At 52.0% G+C, this 20,953-nt stretch overlaps 1 protein-coding gene across 1 annotated transcript in view; it reads left to right on the forward strand.

The window, feature by feature from the left end:
* The window catches only part of LOC104283670 (neuronal pentraxin receptor-like), a 34,610-nt gene that overhangs the window by 4,322 nt on the left and 9,335 nt on the right, over positions 1-20,953 (forward strand). Inside the window, exons 4-5 of the mRNA XM_009881881.1 lie at positions 89-155; positions 8,279-8,584. Of these exons, the coding sequence (XP_009880183.1) occupies positions 89-155; positions 8,279-8,584 (373 nt within the window). The remainder of the gene's footprint in view (positions 1-88; positions 156-8,278; positions 8,585-20,953) is intronic.

Genomic DNA, 20,953 nt, shown 5'->3' on the forward strand with positions numbered 1-20,953 from the left:
CTTTTCTTTCTTTTTCTTTAAACTTGTTTGCTTCTGTTTCTCCCTTTGGGAAAAGTTTTAACTTCTTGACAAATTTGACTCCCTAAAGGGAACGAGAGCGTGAGCTGTATGGGCCCAAGAAGAGAGGACCTAAGCCTAAAACTTTTCTCCTGAAGGTAACTCTTATTTAAATAACTTAGGCCTAGCCAAACGTCTCTCAAACCTTGCTGGTTCGTGCCCTTGGAAGGACTGGACTTTCAAGTGACTTGTGCCTGCCGCCTGGCCCAGAGAACATGGGGACAACCCGACGGGAAAGCAGATGGGGGGCAGGGACGCAGAAGCATGTGAGGGGAGAGCATGTGTGCGTGCGACGGGTGCCCCAGCAGGATGGTCGGTATGCACGGATGTGCACAGTGAGGCTGCAGTGTCTTTTCCAATATCCTCTCCCTTTTCATGGCCTTCTCCTGCCGCAGTGGGGAGATAGCCAGCCCCATTCCCTCTTCCTTCAGCAGCCTATTCTGTCCAGCCTGTGCCCTGCAACTTAGCAGCGTGCTGAGCAATCGGGCAGCTGTGGCGGGAGTCCTGCTGCCACTTGTGTTCCTCTGATCATGTTTCAGGATGTAGGTGCTCCATGAGGGTTTCATGCTTTCATGAACCTTTGTTCATGTTTTGATCTGTAAACTGCGGTCTTGTTTTGCTTATTTTTTGGGGGGCTGGGGGGAAGGAGGAGTGTTTCACCTCTGCGTAGGATAGCTGAAGTTTCCAGTTCCCCTCCCGTAGACCCAGCATCTCTGCAAGAAGGTATTGTGGCATCTCTGCTTGCTTGTAGTGATGAATGAGCAAGGTAGTCCCTAATGCAGCCCCCCCCGATTTTTTTGATTTATTTTTTTTAATTGGAAATCTGGTAGCTGTGTGACTTCTATGTGAGGTCTGTGGATTTTTTTTAGTCTACAGACAAAACTCCTTGCTTTGCTCCCCTCTTACCCCCGCTTCCCTCTCCAACTATCTCGATCTCGGACTTCAAATGAATGTAGAAACACAACACACCTTTGTACGATTAAGACAAATGAGGGAGTTCACAGCTTCCCTGGTTTTGATCCAGTATAAAGCCCTGGAACAGTTGGGGTGGACCCTGTGGTAAGGCATCACTATCACTAAGTCATCCTATGGCTTTGGGCAAGTCATTTAGCCTTTGTGCTTGTTTTCCCATCTGTGAAACAGGTTAATACTTTTCTTTGCCTGACTGCGGGTAGGAGCTTTACTCGAGTCAGTGCAGCACTTTAACTGTATGAGCACTGGAAAGAGCAGTGAGTGAGGGGTAGGGTGTCACCTCTCCTCTGCTTTAAGAGGACATAATGAAGCACACGGAAGAAATGCAGGAACAGGCGTATTCTGATGCTCTGAGTAAAACCCAGGGGACTGTGGTAATCCTCGGAAAGTCCTGCTGATGGAACTATCCTTCTTCATTGCCTGTTTTTCTGCTAACGGTATTCTTTATATGCAGGCTGAGAACTACAAACATAACTGATATGTACTACCTCTTACTCTTTATTCAGGGAAACTAGACTAGTTGGTTTCTCTCTTTCTGGCAGTCATGCATTAAATGAAACCCTTGTGTTTAGGTTTCCAACAATGCAGAGGAACGCTTAAAGGGAAACCACCAGCTTAAAATAGTTCTCTACTTGAATTAAAAAAAATACTGGTGTTTGTAACACCTGACATTGTTCAGAGCAGTAGAGAAGTGTTTATGCTGTGCTTTTAATGTTCTGTGTGTAATCAACTTCTTCTCTTTTTAATTCTGAATGTGATACGGCAAAACCCACTGCCAATTTTTCTCTCATTTAGAAAACCAAAACCAACCCCCAAACTCAACAATAAAACCCACTCATTCCCCCTCTTCTCCCCTTGCCCTTTAAAAACCCCCTAAACTTGGAACCTGAATTATTCAACAGCATTCTTTGAATCACATCCCTGACATGTTTCTGTGGCACATCTTCCTTCTGCCAGCTTCTCAAACGCTGCTGAAAACCCGTAGGTTTGCGGAGCTGCCTTGGTACTTTGTAGAAGATGGATCGTGATAGGGAACGAGATGAGCTCTCCTGAAGGCTGGTGCCACGTTGTGGGAGAGGCTGGCAGGGCAGAGCGCTGCCACTGCTGCTTAGTTTGCAGCTCTGGGGAGAGGAGCTGGCGAAACTGTTAGCGCTCTGGCTTGCCATTTTTCTGTGACTTCGGCTCCTACCCTAAAAATAACACCCCAGGCCAGGCAGCAAGAAGTAACCCTATCTCAGCTAGCCCTATCTGAACTTGTTTGAGCTCTGTTCAGGCAAAGCACTGCAGCACAACTGCAGCTAGAAACATGACTGAGACCAGCATGATAGCTTGTGTCGTGTGCATCTCTCGGTCAATTCTTCTGACCCGCCGAAGATGCGGGTTAGACCTCTGCTAGACCCACAGCACTGGAGCCGCTGTGGGAGGAGTGGGATTCGGTTTTGCCTTGTGCATCGCTAATGATGTTTTCAGTTCTTTCAGATGCAGAATCTCTTGCCAGTGAGAATTTCAGAAGCAGGGGAAGAAATTTGACTCTTGCATCCCAGAGGGAGTCTTTGGAGTTGGCAGTTAGAACAATATTCTTTTTGATCTGTTAACTGAACAGATTAGGCCTGGATGCAATGACGGTTAAGCAGGAGTCTGGCCTAGGACTGCTTTGGTAGACTAGTCTGCCCTCGACTCAGTGGCTTGCTAGGATTTTTGACGTGTATCAGTGCTTAAACTTAGGCTTCTGAGTCTCCAGTAAGGCATTGAAATAAGTGCCCTGATATGCTGCTCAGTCCCCTGGCATGTGTGGGTGTTCTAGTTTGCAGTTGGGGCTAGGTTTATCCTGGGATTAGTTCTCAAAAGCTGCAGATAGGCACCCAGGGGGATTTGCAGAAAGCATTCCAGCAGGTTAGTGGCCCACGCCTTTGGAAAAGCTTTGAAAAGCTGCATCTTTGGCCACCTGCTGCCTTTGTAAGCCAGGCTCCTGTTGCTGAGAGCTGTCTAACACTTGCCCTTTCGATCAGACTGCAAAGGGAAATTATAGTCCAGGCTTTGTAATATAGCTATCAAGATGGCTGGTGTTGAAAGTGACCCCCGCAAACTTCAGCGGCAAAGTTTTGGGCAGGAAATGGGTCTTTATCCTCTGCGTACTAGGGGCAAACTTTCCCACAGCTGAGATCAAGCTTGGCGGGAGGTTGTAATTCTTGGGAGGCTGCTGGTATGCTGCAAGCTTTGTGCTGAGTGTATGGGAAGCAGAGTCCTTGGTCTGAGATGGGCAGCACTGTATGTAAGGCTCTTACCTTACTACTTAGGTGTCTGGCAGAAGTCGTCCTTGAGGACAGGCCCTTCAGGTGGAGGTCAGAGTGGAAGCTGGTGTGGGGTTAGAAAGAGACATAGCACACGCGATATTCCTTTCTTCCCCTGCTCGGTTTGCTCCTTTTATTTTGTTTTTCCCTCGGCACTCCACTGAGAGGAATGCAAAACTCGCCAACTAATTTAATAAAGTCTAGCAAGTGCTATTAAGAGACAGAGCCCAATCTGCAAGCTCAGTGGGTGGCTAGCAAAGACCCCTAGTTGGGGTGGCTGTAAATACTAAGGTGAAAAGACTGGAGAAGGTTAACGGGGAGGAAAAAGTAAAGGGAGACCAGAATAAGGGAGAGCCGGGGGTGGGGGGGAAGAAGGGGCTGAGCGGCGTGGTGTTCTGTCGCTTCGCCCTTCCTTGAACTCTAAAGTTGGAGTTGGGTTTCTTTTGATCTCCTCCCTGTTCGTAAATTATCCCCGAGCGGTTTGAAAACAGACCATTCCCCTTTGTAGCATTTTGTTCCCCATCCAGTAGGGAAACTTTAGTTTATGGCAGTGTTGCTTGGGAGAACTGTGCTATGAACTGGCTTGCTGTTGCCTTGTCACTTGGAAGACTGCAGAAGAAAGAGGGCGATAAAAAGGCAGAATGGCAGCCAAAAAGGGGAAAGAAGAGCTCTTGCGAATGCTCTTTGGAGCAAGGACTGTGGGAATGCAGGTGGAGAATAAAAGACAAAGCAGAACCAGTAATTTATGAGAGAGTAGCGCTACTATGGTGCAGCAGCGCTACTGGAAATGACTTGATTTTGAAATAATTAACTAGAAATACATTGCCTGACAAGGTCTCTTTTTTTTTTATCCTTTTTTTTTTTTTCTTCTAAATTGCAGAGGTTTTGATACAAATCAGGTAAGAGAGGCTTTTCTAAGCACGTGTCCATGTACGTGCTTGTGTGCCTCAGTGCTTTCAGGGAATGAATGAACAAATATGTTTGCTGGGCCTCAAGGGACATTTATTCAGAAATAGTAGGGAACAGGGGAGATATACTAGTTCCCAGGGGCAATGAGAAAAAGCTGTATAAGCTAAATAAAGGTGATCCATATCCCAAAAGGGAAGGGGGGGCGGGGGGGAAGGGAAGCAGTCCTAGCAATTGCCTTGCTCTTGTGACAGAGCACTGCAGCAAGCCTCCAGAAGCTGCATCCTGGTGTAGCTTGAACTGTAAGCAGGGAGTGAATTACTTCGTATACATGTTGAGTGCCTCTTCAGCAGTGAGCAGATCCTGCAAGTGAAAACTGCAAAACCCAGAGGTAGTTTCCATTTGGAAAACTTCTGAGTTAAGTAGCAAACTGTGGTGACACAGCCGAAAGGATTAAATGGGTTTGTTTTTAAAAGATCTCATGCTCATACGGCTCGTGAGTGTGATTGAGTAATAGATCCATAGCAGGGAGGAGTGCGTTTCCAACAGATAAAACTGAATGCTGAATCTTCCGCAAACCAGAGGTAGCAAGTTACTTAATGTAAAATTGGAAGCAGGGGGAGGAGAGCCCAGAAAATGTGCTGTCCTCTGCAGGGATGAGACTTGAGTTTGTATAGTTGATGCCTGAATAAACCTGATCCTGTGGTAGGAATACTGAGCTTTGCAAGTGAGAGGGCTCTCGGGGCTGGTCTTAGATAAAGCATCTGATACCATTTTTCTTGAAACCTTACCTGGAAAAACAAGCTCAAGCTAAGCTGAATATTTGCATATTGTTCTTTGGAACTTGTGCTGAAGCTGGTCACTGGGGACAGCAGTGTAGCACCTCAGGGTCCCAGCTTACCCTCTTAATAATCTGGGCAAAGAGGTTGATGGTGCACGCAGCCTACCTGGACGCTACTGAAACCAGAATTTAATAAATGCAGAGAGCTGAAACATGAGTTTCTAGAAACAGCTTCAGCCTTGAGGAAGTGCCCCAAAAGTAACTGGAAACACAGACACATAGCAAGTAAAGGAGACCTAGTGGTTCTGGCACTTAAAAATTCCTAGCCATGGACCAGGGCTCTGTGCTAGCCGCTGTGTAAGCGCAAACCCAAGACAGGTCTGTGTCAAAACAGGACAGGAGCTGATTAATGTGCACAGGCTGAGAAAGTAAAATCAGCAGGGCTGTGGAAGTGGTCAGGCAGTGACCACCCCAGCATTACCACTTTTCATTTAACATGGTTGATGGGAGGCTTTGAGGAATTTTGGTGTGTGTAAGGTAACTATGGCTCAGGGGAGATGTGGAGGGAGGCCTGCTTCTTTATCACATGGGTGATGGAAGGCAGCGCTGTGGGCAGGCGGCAATTAGACGCAGCTCTGAGCAGAGGGGGCAGAACTCCTCATGCCAAAGCATGATTACAGGGTAGGGAATTATTCTAGAAGACATGCGGTGTTGGCAGCAGGAGACACCCTGAAGGGTGCTTGTGTCTATCTGCTGAAGCTGTGGATCAAGGATTTTTACCTGTGCATCTATCTGTACCCTCTGCCTGGTTTCACTGTCCTGCAGTTTGGAACAGGACACCGTGTTGCACTTAGCTTTCCACTGAGTAGTGGTAAAATGGCAAGAAGCCCAAAGCACAAGAGTACCAATGGTGGAAAGGCTGGTTGTGATGGGGAAGCAGGGGTAAAGAAAGAGTGAAACTGTTAATCCAGGCTGTGCTGGTATGTAATGTCAGAAAGCAAGCTGTAGCTTGTCCTGGTGTCTGCCATCTGTTTCAGCGGGACCTGTGAAGACAGGGAGCAAGTGCAGCCCTAGATGTGCATCTGCCTGTGCCTGTGACCTCCTGACAGGGTCTGCGAGGTCTCTGGGTTGCAGATCATTGGGATGGGGGTGGGAGAGAGTTGATGTGTGGTGCAGGGAGTTCGTCTGCTGCTGCTGTGCTCCAGCCTCTAGGATGCTGGGGCCAGGAACTGTATCTAACTATTCATTTTCTGAATAGTTTGGGACATGGAGTAATGTGTGAGGCTGAGCAAAGAGAAACTAGCTAGACACTGGGATGCTTCCTGCTACAGCAGAACGTGTTGGGGTTGGTCTGAGTGGGGGATGCTTCCCTGTAGCTAGATGAAACAGCTCTGTACAGCCCAGGGTTAATGTGGAGAGTGTCTGTGCCTGCCTTGACAGTCATGTTACTCATCCCCATTTCTTTGTCAGTTGTCTAATACAAAGTCTAGATAAAGTCCCTGGTGCAGATGAGCCTTCAGTCTGCGTTTTCACATACAGCTGGGGAAGGAGGCCTCGTTTTTGCAGTCCCTTTAAAGCCAGAATACAAGTAGTACTGCAGGGTACAGCATTAGCCAGGGAGGAGCAAAATGTCTTCACGTCTCTGTTTTCAGGATCTTCTGCGGTTCCCATGGGGATCTCGGTGGGAGAAGAGGGGCACTGGGTGACAACAGAGTTCTGGGGATGTAGGGCCAGGGCTTTGAGCTTATTGTGCAAGAGCTGGCCTGGGCCCCTCGCTTAGGTCTGTTAGATCCTTGCCTTTACACGCACATTTTTTCCCCAGGCGTTTCTGTGGTAGGAGGCACAGCCTGCAGGGTGACAAAGGAGATGGTGTTGGAGTGCTTAAGCTCTTAGCTGGCAAAAAGCCATCCCAATCTTGGCGTGTGCTAGGGGGCAACAGGATGGAAAAGTTGGGGAGGAAAAGCAGCTGTCTTCTAGCACTGCAGTTCTTGTTGTGCCCACGAGATGGGGGAAGCTACTCACTAGATGGGCAATCAGAAGAGGGCTCCCCTGTCGCCTCCAGGCCTGGGTGACCTCTGCCTGTGACCACTGCTGAGAGAGAGAATAAGGAAGGGGGTTGGTTTGGGCAAGGCATGGGGTGCAGGTGGGAGGCTAAGCTCTACAAGCAACCATGCTCTGACAAGGGGTGATGTAAGAATATGCTCTGGGTTTCCATGCCCACAGGGTCTTCAGGTCATATTGCCTCAGCTCACCAATGAAACTGTTTTCCTGCTGCCAGAAAATGTTCCTGTCTCTGGTGCGTGAATCAGGCCAGGTTTTGGCACTATCTCCAAGCTCCAGAAGAGCTTAAAAGTCTTGTTCCCCTGCCCTGGCTCTAAGAGAGGGCTGGCACCAGGCAGTTGAAACAGTGCTGTTCCCATTCTGTTTCATTGGTAGATTTCAAATAAATGTAGTGTTCAAAAGGACAAGGCAATCTCTTCTTTGGAGATGCAGTTAAACTTGACTTGAATTCCAGCTGGCCTGGTCTCTGGCTTTAAGCACTGAACCTTGTTCCCACAGTAGAGTAAGGATAAAAACGTTGCTTGTGGTCTCTAGTTAAAGTTAAGCTTCGGATCTCTGCACATCTTGTACTTAGCTAAAGACAGCTCTGTCAGACCACCCTCACCCACCTCCCTCTGTGTTCCTAAAGGCCCCTTTCTACCATACTTACCAAAACAGGCGAGTCTGGTTGTGGGAAAAGAGCAAACTGGATGCATTACTATTCCCTTCTCCCTTGTCTCGTGCTCATTTCATTGAGGACTGGATACAGTCCCCTATCTTGGGACTAGTATATAATTTTGGATGCTAATGCAACAGGAACAGCCCCACTGCCTAGAAGGATGCTTGGTTGTTTGGCTGACAGTGGAGGGTTGTGCTCATTGACTGGTGATGACTGAGAGGGGGCCTTGGAAACCACTAACTGTAACCTTGAAACATGACTAGAGGGCGGCAGTTTCCCCCTGGGGGAAGGATGTGTCAATGCGGGCAGTGCCTAGGGATTAATTAGCTGGCCAAAAAGGATATAGACAGTGTACCATGCTTGTATGGGGGCTGTGCCATAGCTATCAATAGTCCATAGGTGTGTATGTGTGCTTGTCATTAATATGGGTATAAATGTGACACGACATTGCTGGTAAGCGCTGTCCTGAGGTGAGCAATGCCAGGTTTGAGATTTGGCTACACCTAGCCTGCCTCTCTGACCCTGTTTTTTTTTCTCTCCCCACCACCGCAGGCTCGGGCCCAAGCGGAGGCCCTCCACATTGGGGATGTACACTTTTCTGTCAAGCCTGGTTCTAGCACCTCCTCTCCCAAGCTCCACTCCAGCGCCGCGGTGCACCGGCTCAAGAAAGACATCCGGCGATGCCACCGCATGTCCCGGCGGCCCCTGCCTCGTCCAGACCCCCAGAACGGTGGGAACGTGGGTGGTGGGGCTGGCATCCGTCCTCCTGTCTCTCCCTTCTCGGAGACCGTCCGCATCATCAACCGTAAGGTTAAACCCCGTGAGCCCAAGCGCAGCCGCATCATCCTCAACCTCAAAGTCATTGACAAAGGTGGGAAGCCAGCCAATGGGGCCGGGGGCCTGGCTCGGCCCAAGATCCCATCCCGAAACCGCGTCATTGGAAAGAGCAAAAAGTTCAGCGAGAGCGTCCTCCGCACCCAGATCCGCCACATGAAGTTTGGCGCCTTTTCGCTCTACAATAAGCCGTCCACTGCACCTGCCCCCTCTCTGGAGGGCAAAGGGGAGGCCGAAGGCTCCCAGGCAGCCTCCTGTGGGCTCATTATGGGCTCAACCCCTTATGATGCCCCCAGTTCCAGCTCCTCTGGCTGCCCATCGCCAGCCCCCCACTCCTCGTCTGACCCAGATGATTCCCCTCCGAAGCTGCTCCCCGAGACCCTCAGCCCAGCCATCCCCGACTGGCGTGAGTCAGAGGTCCTTGACCTCTCAATCCCACCTGAGTCGGCCGCCACCAGCAAGCGTTCTCCCCCAGGAGGGTGCAGTGGGGGACAGACGCCCTCCTTGTCCCTCTCCTCTTCTGACCCGGAGCAGGAAGCTGGCGACTGGCGTCCTGAGATGTCCCCTTGCTCTAATGTGGTGGTCACGGATGTCACCAGCAACCTCCTCACCGTCACCATCAAGGAGTTCTGCAACGCAGAAGATTTTGAGAAGGTGGCAGCAGGCGGTGGCGGCGGAGGTGGCAGCAAGTGAGCAGCCAGGTCCCCCCGCTCCAGTGGCATGGGGGGAGCTCTACCTGCAAGAAGTCATGGTGCGAATGGCTGTCCTTAGTTCTCTCCTTCTCCCCTTGGCTGTCCCTCTGCCCTCACTGCCACCCTTCTTCTTCCTTTCCTCCTGCCCACTTCCTCTTGCCTGGAGCGTGTCAGTGGGGGGAGCGGGGACACCCCCTGTTCCTGGGTGTCACTGCTGCTGGGAGGAGAGGCAGGGAGGATCGCGGTGGGGCTTGGGGAGTGGTTGTTTGTCCTTGAATGTGGTGTTGTCCAACTGGCGGTGGAGCCTTTGGGGATGAGGGATGGGTGAGTGTGTGTCTGTGTGCCTGCAGGGGTGGTGGGGAAGGTGCTCTTCCCCCTCCTTCCCCTTCCATCTTTGACAAAAACTGAAGAGGAGCTCCAGACCCTTGAGGGGAGGGTGTCAGAGGACTGGAGCCCTCCCCTACTACCCCAAGCCTTCTCCCACAATGTGCATGCAGTTTCTTCCATTCCTATGTTTCCCCCCTGCCATGACTCCGATCCTGCCATCCTTCCTGTTCTTGGCTTGCGGCCTGGATCTGCCGCCATCTGTGCTGTCCTTGTGGCAGTGGCTGATCCGGATGCCCCCAGGGCGAAGGGGAGAGGGGCAGGTGAAGCGTCATGCCTGGAAGGTGCTTGAGACAAAGCTGGGGTGGTTGGGGGTTACCCCATGCAGCATACACCCCATATTAGCTTCCCCTTTCTTTTGACTATTGGTGCTAGCTTGGCAGTTGTATGGGTGCTTTCAGGTGGCCTGGTCCCTCTTCTTCTGCATCTTCCAACTTGCTCAGCTTTGCAGGGGGAAGGGAAGAAAAGGGGAGTCTGCTTCTGGCCCAGACCTTCCTCCTGGTGTTCATCACTTGCACTTGCCTGGGGGAGAGGGCATGAAATGCCCTTCCCCGGCCTTTCTGTGGTGGAAGTGGGAGTGGGCCGTGCATCCATCCTTCAGTTTGGGAGAAGATACGCTGACAGCATGATGCTGCCCCAGCCGGGTTAGGCTGGTCTCCCGCCTTGCGTGTAAGCTTCCCCCAACCCTCTTTGCTTCCTCCCTCTCAGTCAGAAGGAGGAAGGGATGGATGCTAAGGCAGGTCGTTTGCTCTTCCTACTTCCTTTTGTCTCTCCTGCTCTCCTTTCCCTGTGGTGGATGGCCTGGAAGAGGGTTCCCCTCTGTCTTTTCAGCATCTGAAACAGCCCTTACAACTGCCAACCAAAGGTGCTAATAAGAAATAACTGTCTCTCTCACATCGTATGCATGTGTGCTGGATCTCTTCCCCCCAGAGCTCCTGTGAGCTGATTTAGAAATTCCTTCTTTTTGCCCCTAGCAAGTAGGAGCAAGCAAAACCACAGCTTGCTGTTCTTTACTCACAGCTCCCTCTTGCCCTGATCTCACCCTTGTTCACATCCAAAAAAAGCTCTCTCTTTAGCCTGCCGTTTCTGGCTTGCTCCATTTCTGTGTGGGTCCTAAGCTTCACGGTGAGATGCCGTTCCTTTGCTCTCCCTCCTCCCCCTACTCGCGCAGGACTGAGCCTGTAGGGGCAAGGAAAAGAGGTGCTGTAATCAATCCATGGGAGAGCCTCACCCTCTCAGCTCTGTCCCTGGTATTTGGGATGGGGCAGAGGGGTGTCACTTCTACACAACATGCTGCAGAGGTGAAAAGGGTGGAAAAAAAATCCCCCACACCAGGGCTCACCTACTTAGAAACCTGCCCTGGGGTGGGTGAACACAAGTGGAATTGGCCTCTCTGGTGCTTCCACATGAGGATGCTCGGGAGCTGCCAGCTCCAAGGAGTGCTCTCATGTGGAGTTGTGATTTTGTGGTTGCAGTGGTCTGAGGATAGAAGGGAGGCAGTTTGTGGGAGAGAGGTAATATTTGTTTGCCTGAGGGGTATCGTTGGGGCGGTAGACCAGTTTCTGACCTTAATTAGGGCTTCTGTGCCCAGAGCTTGTCTCTTCCCCGCCTCCAGCGCCTGGGTTGGTGTAATAAAATCTTTGCTGCCCTCCCCACAAGCCTTGCCTTGCAGCGGGTGACATTCAAAGCCATGGGGCACGGTGAATTCACACCAGTTGCGGCTGAGTGTCTGCGCAGACAGTCTGAGGGGGAATTCCAGGTGCTGTTAGCACCACCCTTTGCACACCTCTTTCTTTCTTTGCTTAAAGAGCTTAGTGGACTCTTTGGGGATGTGGTTGCATTCACAGCTGAAGCTAGGGGCAGGGAGAGAGAGACTTCCCCAATCCATTCACCAAGCTAAGGCTTCCTATAACTTGTTGGACTTGTGTGCGTGTCTGTATTAATACCTGCCTGTATTTTTTGTGTCTTTCTTTTTTTCATCTCTCCTGTGCCTGGCACACCCGGGGATCCCTTGTTTTAGTACAGCCTATCCATTTAACTGCAGCTTCAAAGATGAGCAGTTTGTAGGCATAGGGAAAAGCTCGCTCTTCGGGAAATAACAAGGAGATTCTTCTCTTTTTTCCCCCCCTCTTCTCAACAAGAACTATTCTGCGGCTGTGAGGTAAGAGGAGCTTCTTTGTGGGATGGATGCAAACTGGCCAGTCACTTTAGGTTGTTAAGTTACTGTTTGGTGTGTATGTGGTGATGTGTTTTGTTTTGTGGTATTGAGGTTCTGCAAAAAAAAAAAAAAAAAATTGAAGTGTTTAAGTGGGAGATAAAAGGGAACTTTAATAGGAAACTCTTGATGTGTTTTGGCCAAGGTGTGTTCACTTGGCAGAATTCTTTTCCCCAGTGTCTCTTGTATGGTGTTCTTTGGGGGCAGGGGGCAGGAATTGTTTAATTGAAGGGGTTTTGCCTTTCTTCAGAGTGACAAGCAAGGGGACTGTCTGTGAAGAGCAAAACAGTGGGTCATTGTAGGGATACTCCGTGAGGACTTTCTTCCTGTGGTGAGGAGATGAGGGGACTTGTTGCAGCAGAGGAACTCGTGCAGTAGATCCTCTTTGTGGAGGAAGAAAGGAGTATGATCCGGCTTGCAGACACAGCTCAACTGCTTGTGTGACTAATCTCTCCCTGGGTGTGTCACCAGGTGGGAACCAAACCCTGAACCTCTGGATCCAAAATGAGGATCCCGCGCTGTTTTGAGTTAGAGGTTTGCTAACTTGAATGCAGCAGCAGCCTCAAGTTCCCTCAGGTGGATAAGCCACTTGAGGCTGACTAACCTACCTTCGTATTCACGTGGGTTACGCTCCTCCTTCTGAATTTTTGCCCTTGCTCCTTAATGGAGATGGGAAAGAAGATCAATCCATGCCCCTTTAAAAAGGGCGTGGGATTGAGGGAGGAGTTTATTTGAAAGTATCCCCTTCCCTTCCCCATAACCCCTAGGAAAAAAAAAAAAAAACAACAGGGAAATATTCTCTGTGTCTGTGCAATGTTTGTTCTCTTGTTGTCGTGTTTTTAGAGGAGATTTTATGATGGAGTGGAAAAAGTGAAATGATTAGTTTTGCATAAAAAAAGAAAAGTTTAAAAAAAATTTCTACAGGGAGAGAGCGAGAGAGAGAGAGTTTAAAAATGAATAATAAATGCAGTGATTGCACAAACTGTAGTGGTATTAGATGGTCCTTAGAGAAAAGAGTATTTTGTAGTATCGAAGCATGTGTGTCTGGGAAGGTGTTTGGCTTGCTTGAACTGGAGGGAAAGGCATTCTGGGACTAAGCAGCGATCTCTGAGCTGAAAAGGCAAGTTGCATGTTGGAGGAACCCTGTCTACAAACCCTTCCCGTCCTTGCCTCCCAAGTGTTGGAGTGAGTTCCCTTCCCTCCCATACCTCTCCTGTGAGCTAAGGTGGAGTCTCCAAGTGGTTTTCCGGCCGAGCGGCCCTCAGAAATGGCCGGTCGCGTTCTGCCAGAACGTGGATCGGGCCACCAACATGGAAACAGTTGACTTTCTTTGCATGCACAGCAAGCTGCTAAGATTTGGGGTTGGCATGTACCTTTCCTGCCAAGTCGCTGTCTCTCCTCTTTTCCCTCCCCCATATCCAAGCAGGATTAAACATGGTGGGCTTATATCCCAGGAAGCAGATACACCTCCCCTCCTTAGGGTCTCATAGCTTCTTCCAGTGTCAGGTGGGGAGTGGCATTTTTCCGTATAGGATTCACCACATCAGGACAGAGAACCGAGTCCCATCTGTATGTAGTCTGGCACCCATCTGCCGGATATTCAGAGGCAAATGAGAGCGCTGCCTTGTGTGCTCTGAAGTTGTTGCTGGGTGAGGCATACCCTTTTCTTGAGGCCAGCAAATGCTGGAGGTTTTGGGGTGGGGAGACAAACACCCCGACAGGACTGTGTTTGAGTAGGGCTGCTGCCTTCTACTCAGCTTCCTGTGGGATGGTGGGGAAGAGTCACCCAAACGTTTCTTCAGAGCGAGGAGGCAGCTTTTTCGTGCTGGCTTCCCCATCCAAGATGTCTCCACTTGGGCATTCATCTGGTGCGTGGGAGTGACTGCAGAGAAGAGGGAAGCCACCAGATGTTGGTATCTGAACAGAAGGTGGCAGGCAGGGGACGCTAGGACAGCTTTTCTTGTCTGGACTTCTCTGGTGCCCTTGGCTTTGCAGTGGCAGGTGACAGATGTCTCGATGCCCCCCCATAGCCTGGGCTGCTCTTGGGAACTTCTCTTCCTCTCTGCCCATCGAGCTCTGTCAGTGCTTCCCACAGCCTTCAGCTTGGAGCAGCAGCCTCCTGTCTCGTGCTCTCTTTTCTCCTCGCTGAGCAGAGCGGGACTGGGGAGGCGTGAAGCTAAATGAGATGCAAGCTCCTTTTGGGATGGAAAACGGAGAAACTGTGGTGAGCAGGCCCAGCTGTGGTGAGCCACTACTTAATTTCTGTTTTCAAAAGAGAAAGGGAGGATTTCTCTGCATCTCCCCTTACTGAAGTTCCCAGGGAGATTTTAAGAAATAAACAAAAAGCGCAAAAAAAAAAAAAAAACCAAAACAACCACAATCCTGCTTTTTACCAGGTAGGAGCCGTCTCTGAGCTGAGTCTTCCTAGGGATTTCACTCCCTTTCCCAGCCCCTCTTTGTAGAGGAGGTTTTGGCAGCTCCCAGCGTTTGGAGATGATCACCTTCCTGGGGACCTCCTGGCAGAAAGAGGCTCCCATGCTGAAGGATGGTGTCCCAAATCCCCCACGCTTCTGTCCACTCCAGGTCGTGGCATTAGTGGGGCTGCTCAGGAGCAAGTCCTTCTTCCCAGGGAGGTGTAACAAACCTGGAGTGCGTGTCTGGCTAAGTGCTTATTTTCCCCTCGCTTCCTTCCCCACCTTCTGACAAGACCTTTTCCTCCTTGCCTGCCACATCCTTTTACTCCAATGTTGCTTGCTTTTGCTGCATTTTTCAATCGCCCAATAATCATGCAAGAGCTGGGATCTTATTTACTTTTTATATATAAATACATAAATATAAAAGAAACCTTCTTCCCCTCGTTCCCCCCTGTCTCACCCACCGCCCTGCACGCAGCCTTCCCGATCTCCACTCTGAAGGCAGTGCGCTGTAGAGGGTTAATTTGGGGCCGGGGATTCGGTGCCTCCTGGGTTCTGTTCCTTCTTGGTTTGCCGTGGCCTTTCTGCCAGCTGTGTCACTGCCCTGTGCCTCGGTCTCCCTCCTGTGAAGGGGGCGGTGGGTGAAGGGGACCATCCTGCTGAGCGTGCTGGCAGCCTGACTCCCGCGGCGTTTGCACAGAGCCGGAGGAGTGCCGAGTGTTGCTTCAGAAATCCCCTTCTCCCTGTCTGTGCTTCCTTCCCTAGGTAACTCCAGCAAGTATCTTCATTTCATTGAAGCTTTGGGGTTGAGCAAATAAGTGGCTTTATTTTTATTTTTTTTTTCTATTCTTCTTGTTGGTTTAGGTCCCTCCCCAGAGCACAATGTGTATGGTTTCTTTTGGGGAGTGTAGGGTGGGAGGAGATGTTGGAGTCTGTCTCCGTCCTCACCTGTGCCCTTCCGTCCTCTACTTCTATGCCCTGTCGATGTTGCCCTGTGTCACACAGAGGTGGCTAGTGGGCTTTGCGCCCTTTTCCATGCACGGTCAGCAGCTTCAGCACCAGCAGCTTCACATGGGTTCTGTGTGGTGCATCGGAGGTGTCCTGTGTCCCACCTGCCTCGCTCGTAACGAAGTTCTTCTTTCTCTCTTTGAATTTCTCCTTTTGGGAGCGAAAGGAGGTTTAACCAGTTTGCCCTTGCCATGGTGGTGAGCTGCCTCTGGCAGCACTTCTGTCCCTTCCAGCTTCTGTGTGGTGGGAAACGAAATTTCTCCAGGACTGTCCAAAAGCACGGTCCTTGTGGGGAGAGTCCCTCCACCTCGGGTGAGAGCTGTGCTTCGAGCCCTCTCCTTCCAGGCACCCATCTGAGAGCGCCGGCAAAGATGTCGCTGGGGGTGGAGGAGTGGGCGATCCCCTCTGGGCTCCCTGGGGTGAGCGGAGCAGGGAAGCGGGCAGCAAGCTCCGTGCTGCGGCATAGGGAAGATGTCAGGTGACAGAATAGCGGCTGGATGCGGTCAGGGCGATGCCGGCTTCTGCAGCGGCTCAGAAGATATATCTGGTGGGAGGGAAGGGGCATGGTCAGGACAAGCAGCTGAAGTCTTAATTCCCGTTGCAGGGTGCTGGTTCTTGTCTTCGTTCCTCGTTCAGCCGAGCACTTAGGGCTTGCACTAAACCCCAGGAGCGTGGCTGGGTGCGTCAAAGCACTTTGTGGGGCTTCAGGGCCTTGTAGGACTAGCAGGACCCTTACGTGCTCCTGAGCAGTGCCCCCCTGGCTGCTGCGCCCCGCTCTTTGGGGGTGCCAAGGGTTTCCTTCTGGGCAGAGCAGCAGGTAGGTGCTCTTTCGCAGGTAGGGGTGCTCTTAGCTGTCCTGGAGGGAGCCTGCTGCTTCCAGCCCCCCAGCTGCAAAGGGGGGACATACTCTTAGGTCAAGTTCTCAAACAGAACAAAACAAAAAAAAGTATTCATGGTGATGACTTTTTTTAGAAAAAAGTCATCATGCCCGCGCCTCCCCCTGTTCCTCCTCTTCTCTCCCCTACCATTGAGCCTTGTATGCTCCTTAAGAATAGAGGACTCTCCTTTGGGATATTTCCCCCCCCTCCCCCCCCGTTTGTTTTCTTTTTTGGGTAGAAAGTTGTCTCCAGTGGTGGTGGAGGACAGGGGCCTGCCTCATCTGTTCCTTCCTTTCACCTTCCCCAGTGCCAAGCTTAGGCTCAAATCCCGCAGATTCCTGCGATCACTGAACTTTGAGCAGGCGAGTTACCCCACTGAGCTCTGTGGTACTTCTTGGGTGCTTCAGATTCTGCCTGTGCTTGAGTTTTGGCGGCGTCAGAGCCTTATCCTTTCTCTTAGAGAAGGTCAGACCTAACTCCTAGAGTGCTGACGGTTCTGGTGCAACCCATCTGTCTCTCTGTTTCCCCTCACTTGGCATACAGAGTGAAGGTGGTGATTTTTTTTTTAATTTAAAATAAACCTAAATATGTATCTTGTAATTTTTTTTTATTTTGAAAAAAATGCATTTAAGGATTGTGCACGGATGAATTGTATATCTATATATATTTTTTTTGTCTTGCAATTTTCATTTTAAATATAGTGTTTGTTCAGTTTTGTTTTGTTTGTTTTGTTTTGGTTTTTTTTTTTAATCCAGTTCCCAGCTGGCTAAACTCTGTCTAGAGCGGATGGGTGGGAGGCGTAGCCACTGGAGGGGCGATTGAATCACCCCTTCCCCTGGCGCTTCCCACAAGAAAATGGTTTGCTCCAGGTTTGGGGGTGGGGGTTGTGCTAATTACTCTTGTATTCTTGTACATTTTGTTCTTTCTGCTGCTCTTGAATATTGTATCAATGCCAGAAATGGGGAGTTAAAAATTTAAAAAAAAAAAATTAACCCCAATAAATTGTTACATTCCAAAACCTGTTGTCTTCTCTTCCTTGGGTGGGCTGTGACCTGCTCTGGCTGTAAGTGACCTGTGGTGCTGGTAGTGGGGGTACTCTCTGGTTGAGGTCTTCAAGAAGCTCTAATGGACAAGGGAGACTTCTGTAACACTGAGGGAAAGGGGGGCACTTTGGGAAGGCCAAACTGCAGCAAGTGGAATCTGAACATGCTTCTCCAAAGTGCTTTGAAGAACCTCCCATGGCTTTCCCTCATCCTTTTTATTTAAAAATGAAATTAGATGCAAGTACAACCTCAGGCTTGGTGGCTGAAAAGTGCTTTACGCTTTTCTGACCTCCAAACTGTGTGGCTAAGTGCACTTTGAGATACACTAATCTAAGAAACAGGGTGAAAAATACTCTTAATGGGTGTAATCAAAGCCCCACGTTCACTGCATTAGTCTGCAGCCCACAGAAAGATATGAAGAGGTTACAGGAAAACATCAGGTGGGGCAGTGCCATTGGGCTGGGATGGGGAAAGCGGATGGGTTTTGGGTGCCAGCTCTTCAGGCGGGCAGGGGAGAGGAGTGGTAAGTCAGTCCTTGTGGGTGCTGGGAAAGGGCAGGGGCCGGGCACAGCTGTGGGGTGTCACCATCAAGTTGCTGTGACCAAAGCACCTTCAGAGCTGCCCTTCACCATGGTGATCCCGGTCTTGCCCTGAGGGGGAGAGGTTGGGCTGAGCTGGTGGGTCCTGGGGGAGAGTCGCTGCTTTGTTAGCCAAGGCTGCAGGTGCCTTGAGATGCCTTTCTGGTGTCTGAGGATCAGAAAGTCACAGGAGAGCCCTCTCCAGCAGTGACGTGTCTTGGCTGGCCAGGAGCAGGGAATGCTGCCCACCAAAGCTGAGCACGGCCAAGGCATTGTGCTATTTGTGTCGTGCCGCCAGGCTCACCTTGCCTCCGCTGCATGCCAAAATGCCTGTGGGGCTGGCACTCTCTCCTGTGCCCCGGCATCCCGGTTTTGCTTGGAGGCAAGCGGGCTTTGCTGGATCTGAGTATGGCAAATGAAGCCACCTCTGACCCACGTTTTCTGGAGCTGAAGGAAGGCTAGAGAGGCAGGTTCCAGCCTTGACCAGACACATCCAACAAGGTCCTGTGCAAGTGTGCTGGCACAGGCAGACCCTATAACCAGGCAAGGTGATGCAAACCACGTCTGTGGTGATGTGAGACCTGGAAAAGAAAGAAACCAAGATTTCCACACTACGTGGAAACCCCCAAGGGAGAGGGACAGAAGGGTTCCGGTCTAAGGAGAAGGTGGAGTTGCGTCCATGGGGTGGCAGCTGTGGAGGAGCCCTTTTGTTTCATTAGGGTGGCCCTGGGTGTACCCCTGAGCTGGGCGATAGCCCGGGAGGGGGAATCTCCCCTGGGAAAGGGTTCTCCCCCTTCCTCACTCCCACCACTTGCTGGCCTGAGCATCACCAATGGAGCAGGGCTTTCCCCGGCCGCCGAGGGGCTGCCTTGTTCCCGCAGGGAGGGTTGGATGGGGGGCAGCGCGTCCACCCGGCTCAGAGCAGGGAATTCCTTCCCCTCACGCCAGCAGCCCATCCCAAATGTCCCTCTTGCCAGGGGGGCCATGGCAGGGTGGCCCCTTGGTCCACCTTGTCCTGCCCACGGCCGCCCCCTGGGGACAGCTGCCAGCCCGAGACACCATTTGGGTGTTAATTAGATGGAAGAAAATCCCTTAATCGCTCGTTCCCCATCCCTCTGGGCTGAATCCATGAGCTTTTGTAAAAACCCGCTTCTGTCGCCAATTCTGCTCAAAACCGGGCACCCCGAAGCCCCCCATCGCCTCCCCCCACCCCATTGCCCGCAGGAGGGCAGGGTTTTGGCATCACCGCATCCGCGCAGAGCTGGCTGCCCACCACCGAGCATCTTTGACTCGTTATTCACGGGACAGGGAGGCAGCTCTGGCTATTCACCAGTCTGAGTCATCACCCCCTGCAAAAAGTCTATTTTTGTCACCTCTTTGTCGCCGGGAAGAAGTTGTGGTCCCCACTGAGGGAGAGGGAGAGGTCGGGACCCCGGGGGCAGCGAACCCTGCCCACTGCAGCACCCAAATCTTCCACCTCCCAGCACGGGCGAGTGGGTTGGGGGTGACATGGAGGGGCTCACCCACCCCACTCACCACCACAGTGGCATCAACCGGAGGGATCAACCTTGCCACGGGGATCCTGCAGCCTTTGGCAATAAAATCTGGATGGCCGGGCCAGCACAAAGTCCCCAGCCCAGCGTCACTTCCCCTAGCCTGGGACCCGAAAAGCCTCGTGGAGGCGTACAGCATTTTTTTGGGCAGGGCGTGTAGGTAAAGGGCACCCTTCCCATCCTCATCTGCACGCCGTGGGGTGGGGTGGGCTGGTCCAGCACCCACATGGGTTCATTTTGAATCTGATCCTGCCTGACAGCGGCCAGGGGTGGGCACGCTGCAGGCAATGGGGCGACGCAGGGGGATGCAACCCCCTGCCACCGCTAGGAAGGGGCAGGTCGGAGGCCAGCAGCCTCTCTTTGTGCCACAGGGGTGTGGGTTTCCATTTTCTTTGCATCCTGCACCAGCGCCCACTCGCCTCAGCTCTCCGAGCTCTCGTCTGCCCGGAGCGCTCGCTGGCCTCGCCTCCCTCCATGCCCTGCTCTGCTTTTCCTCCTCATGGTTCCCTTCATCGTCCTTAAACGGCCCCATCCGACTTCCTCTCCTCCTCCCCGCAGCCTCCCAGCAGCGAAAGCCAGGCAGGCCTCCTGCTGGCTCCAGGGTGAGGATTTTGGGAGGAGGGGGGAGCTGGGGTGCAATGCACTCTGTGGAGAAGAGATGGTGAGCGTGCCTCGCCGGCAGCATCCCACTCCCTGCTGGCACGAAGCCGAATTTGAGGAGCCTTCATAGCTCTGGCTCCCTTCCTATCCGCTCAAACCCGCCTGGAGCCGGGGGGAGAAGATGTAATCTTTACCGCTGTTTCATATCCAGCGCTGGAGCTGTGTTAAACACACGTGCTGCCGCTTCCCCACCGGCTAGGAAGGATTTCCTGCCATCGCTGTGCAGAGCTTCAAATCGATTTGTTTTGCTTTCCCTCCGCTGCTGCTCTTGGCCGGGCTGGGCTGGGTGGCCGAGGCTGCGGTGTGCCCTGGCGAGGGGAGAGGGCACAGCACGGCTTGCGAGCGTGCCGTCGGAGCAAGGAGAGAGCAGGTGCCCAAAGGGTCTCCTTTATGAGCAGTTTGGGATAAAGCGATGGTAGGGGAAGATTAAATGTAAGTGTTTATTTCCCAAATGGATGGCGCGGGCGTGCGGGGCAGGGGGTGAGGCATCCCCCGGCTGCTCTCTGCAACAGCGGGTGGGAGAGTGGGACAGCCGCCCCACCACCCTCCCGGGGGAAGCATTTTCCAAGAGCTGGAAGGTTTATGGTTTAACTTTTAGGAGAAAGGCGATGAAGGAAATGCCCACCAGCAGCCCCAAAGACCCTCTCGAGGGACACCTGACAGCGAGGTGTTGGCCCTCGGGGTAACGAGGGGCTCCTTACTTCCAGCCTAAGCATCTCGCTGGGGAAAATCCTGCCAAATCCTGCCTTGGGCTGTCCCGGAGGAGCATCCCCTCGCTGGTGGCTCCTGCCGGGCTGCTTTCAGCGAGCCCCAGCCCAGGCTGTCCCCGTCCCCGGGTGCCCCCGGGGTGCTCCTGGGGTGACAGCCCTCCCCCCGCTCCGCTCCTCCCCGTCTCCGGCGCCCCTCGCCCGCTCACCTCCCACCGCCCGGGCCCCTCACAGCCCGGGGCGGGATGCTCCAGGAGGGGT

This window comes from Charadrius vociferus, unplaced genomic scaffold (genome assembly GCF_000708025.1).
Source record: "Charadrius vociferus isolate BGI_N301 unplaced genomic scaffold, ASM70802v2 scaffold413, whole genome shotgun sequence".
In the NCBI taxonomy this organism is placed as follows: Eukaryota; Metazoa; Chordata; class Aves; order Charadriiformes; family Charadriidae; genus Charadrius; species Charadrius vociferus.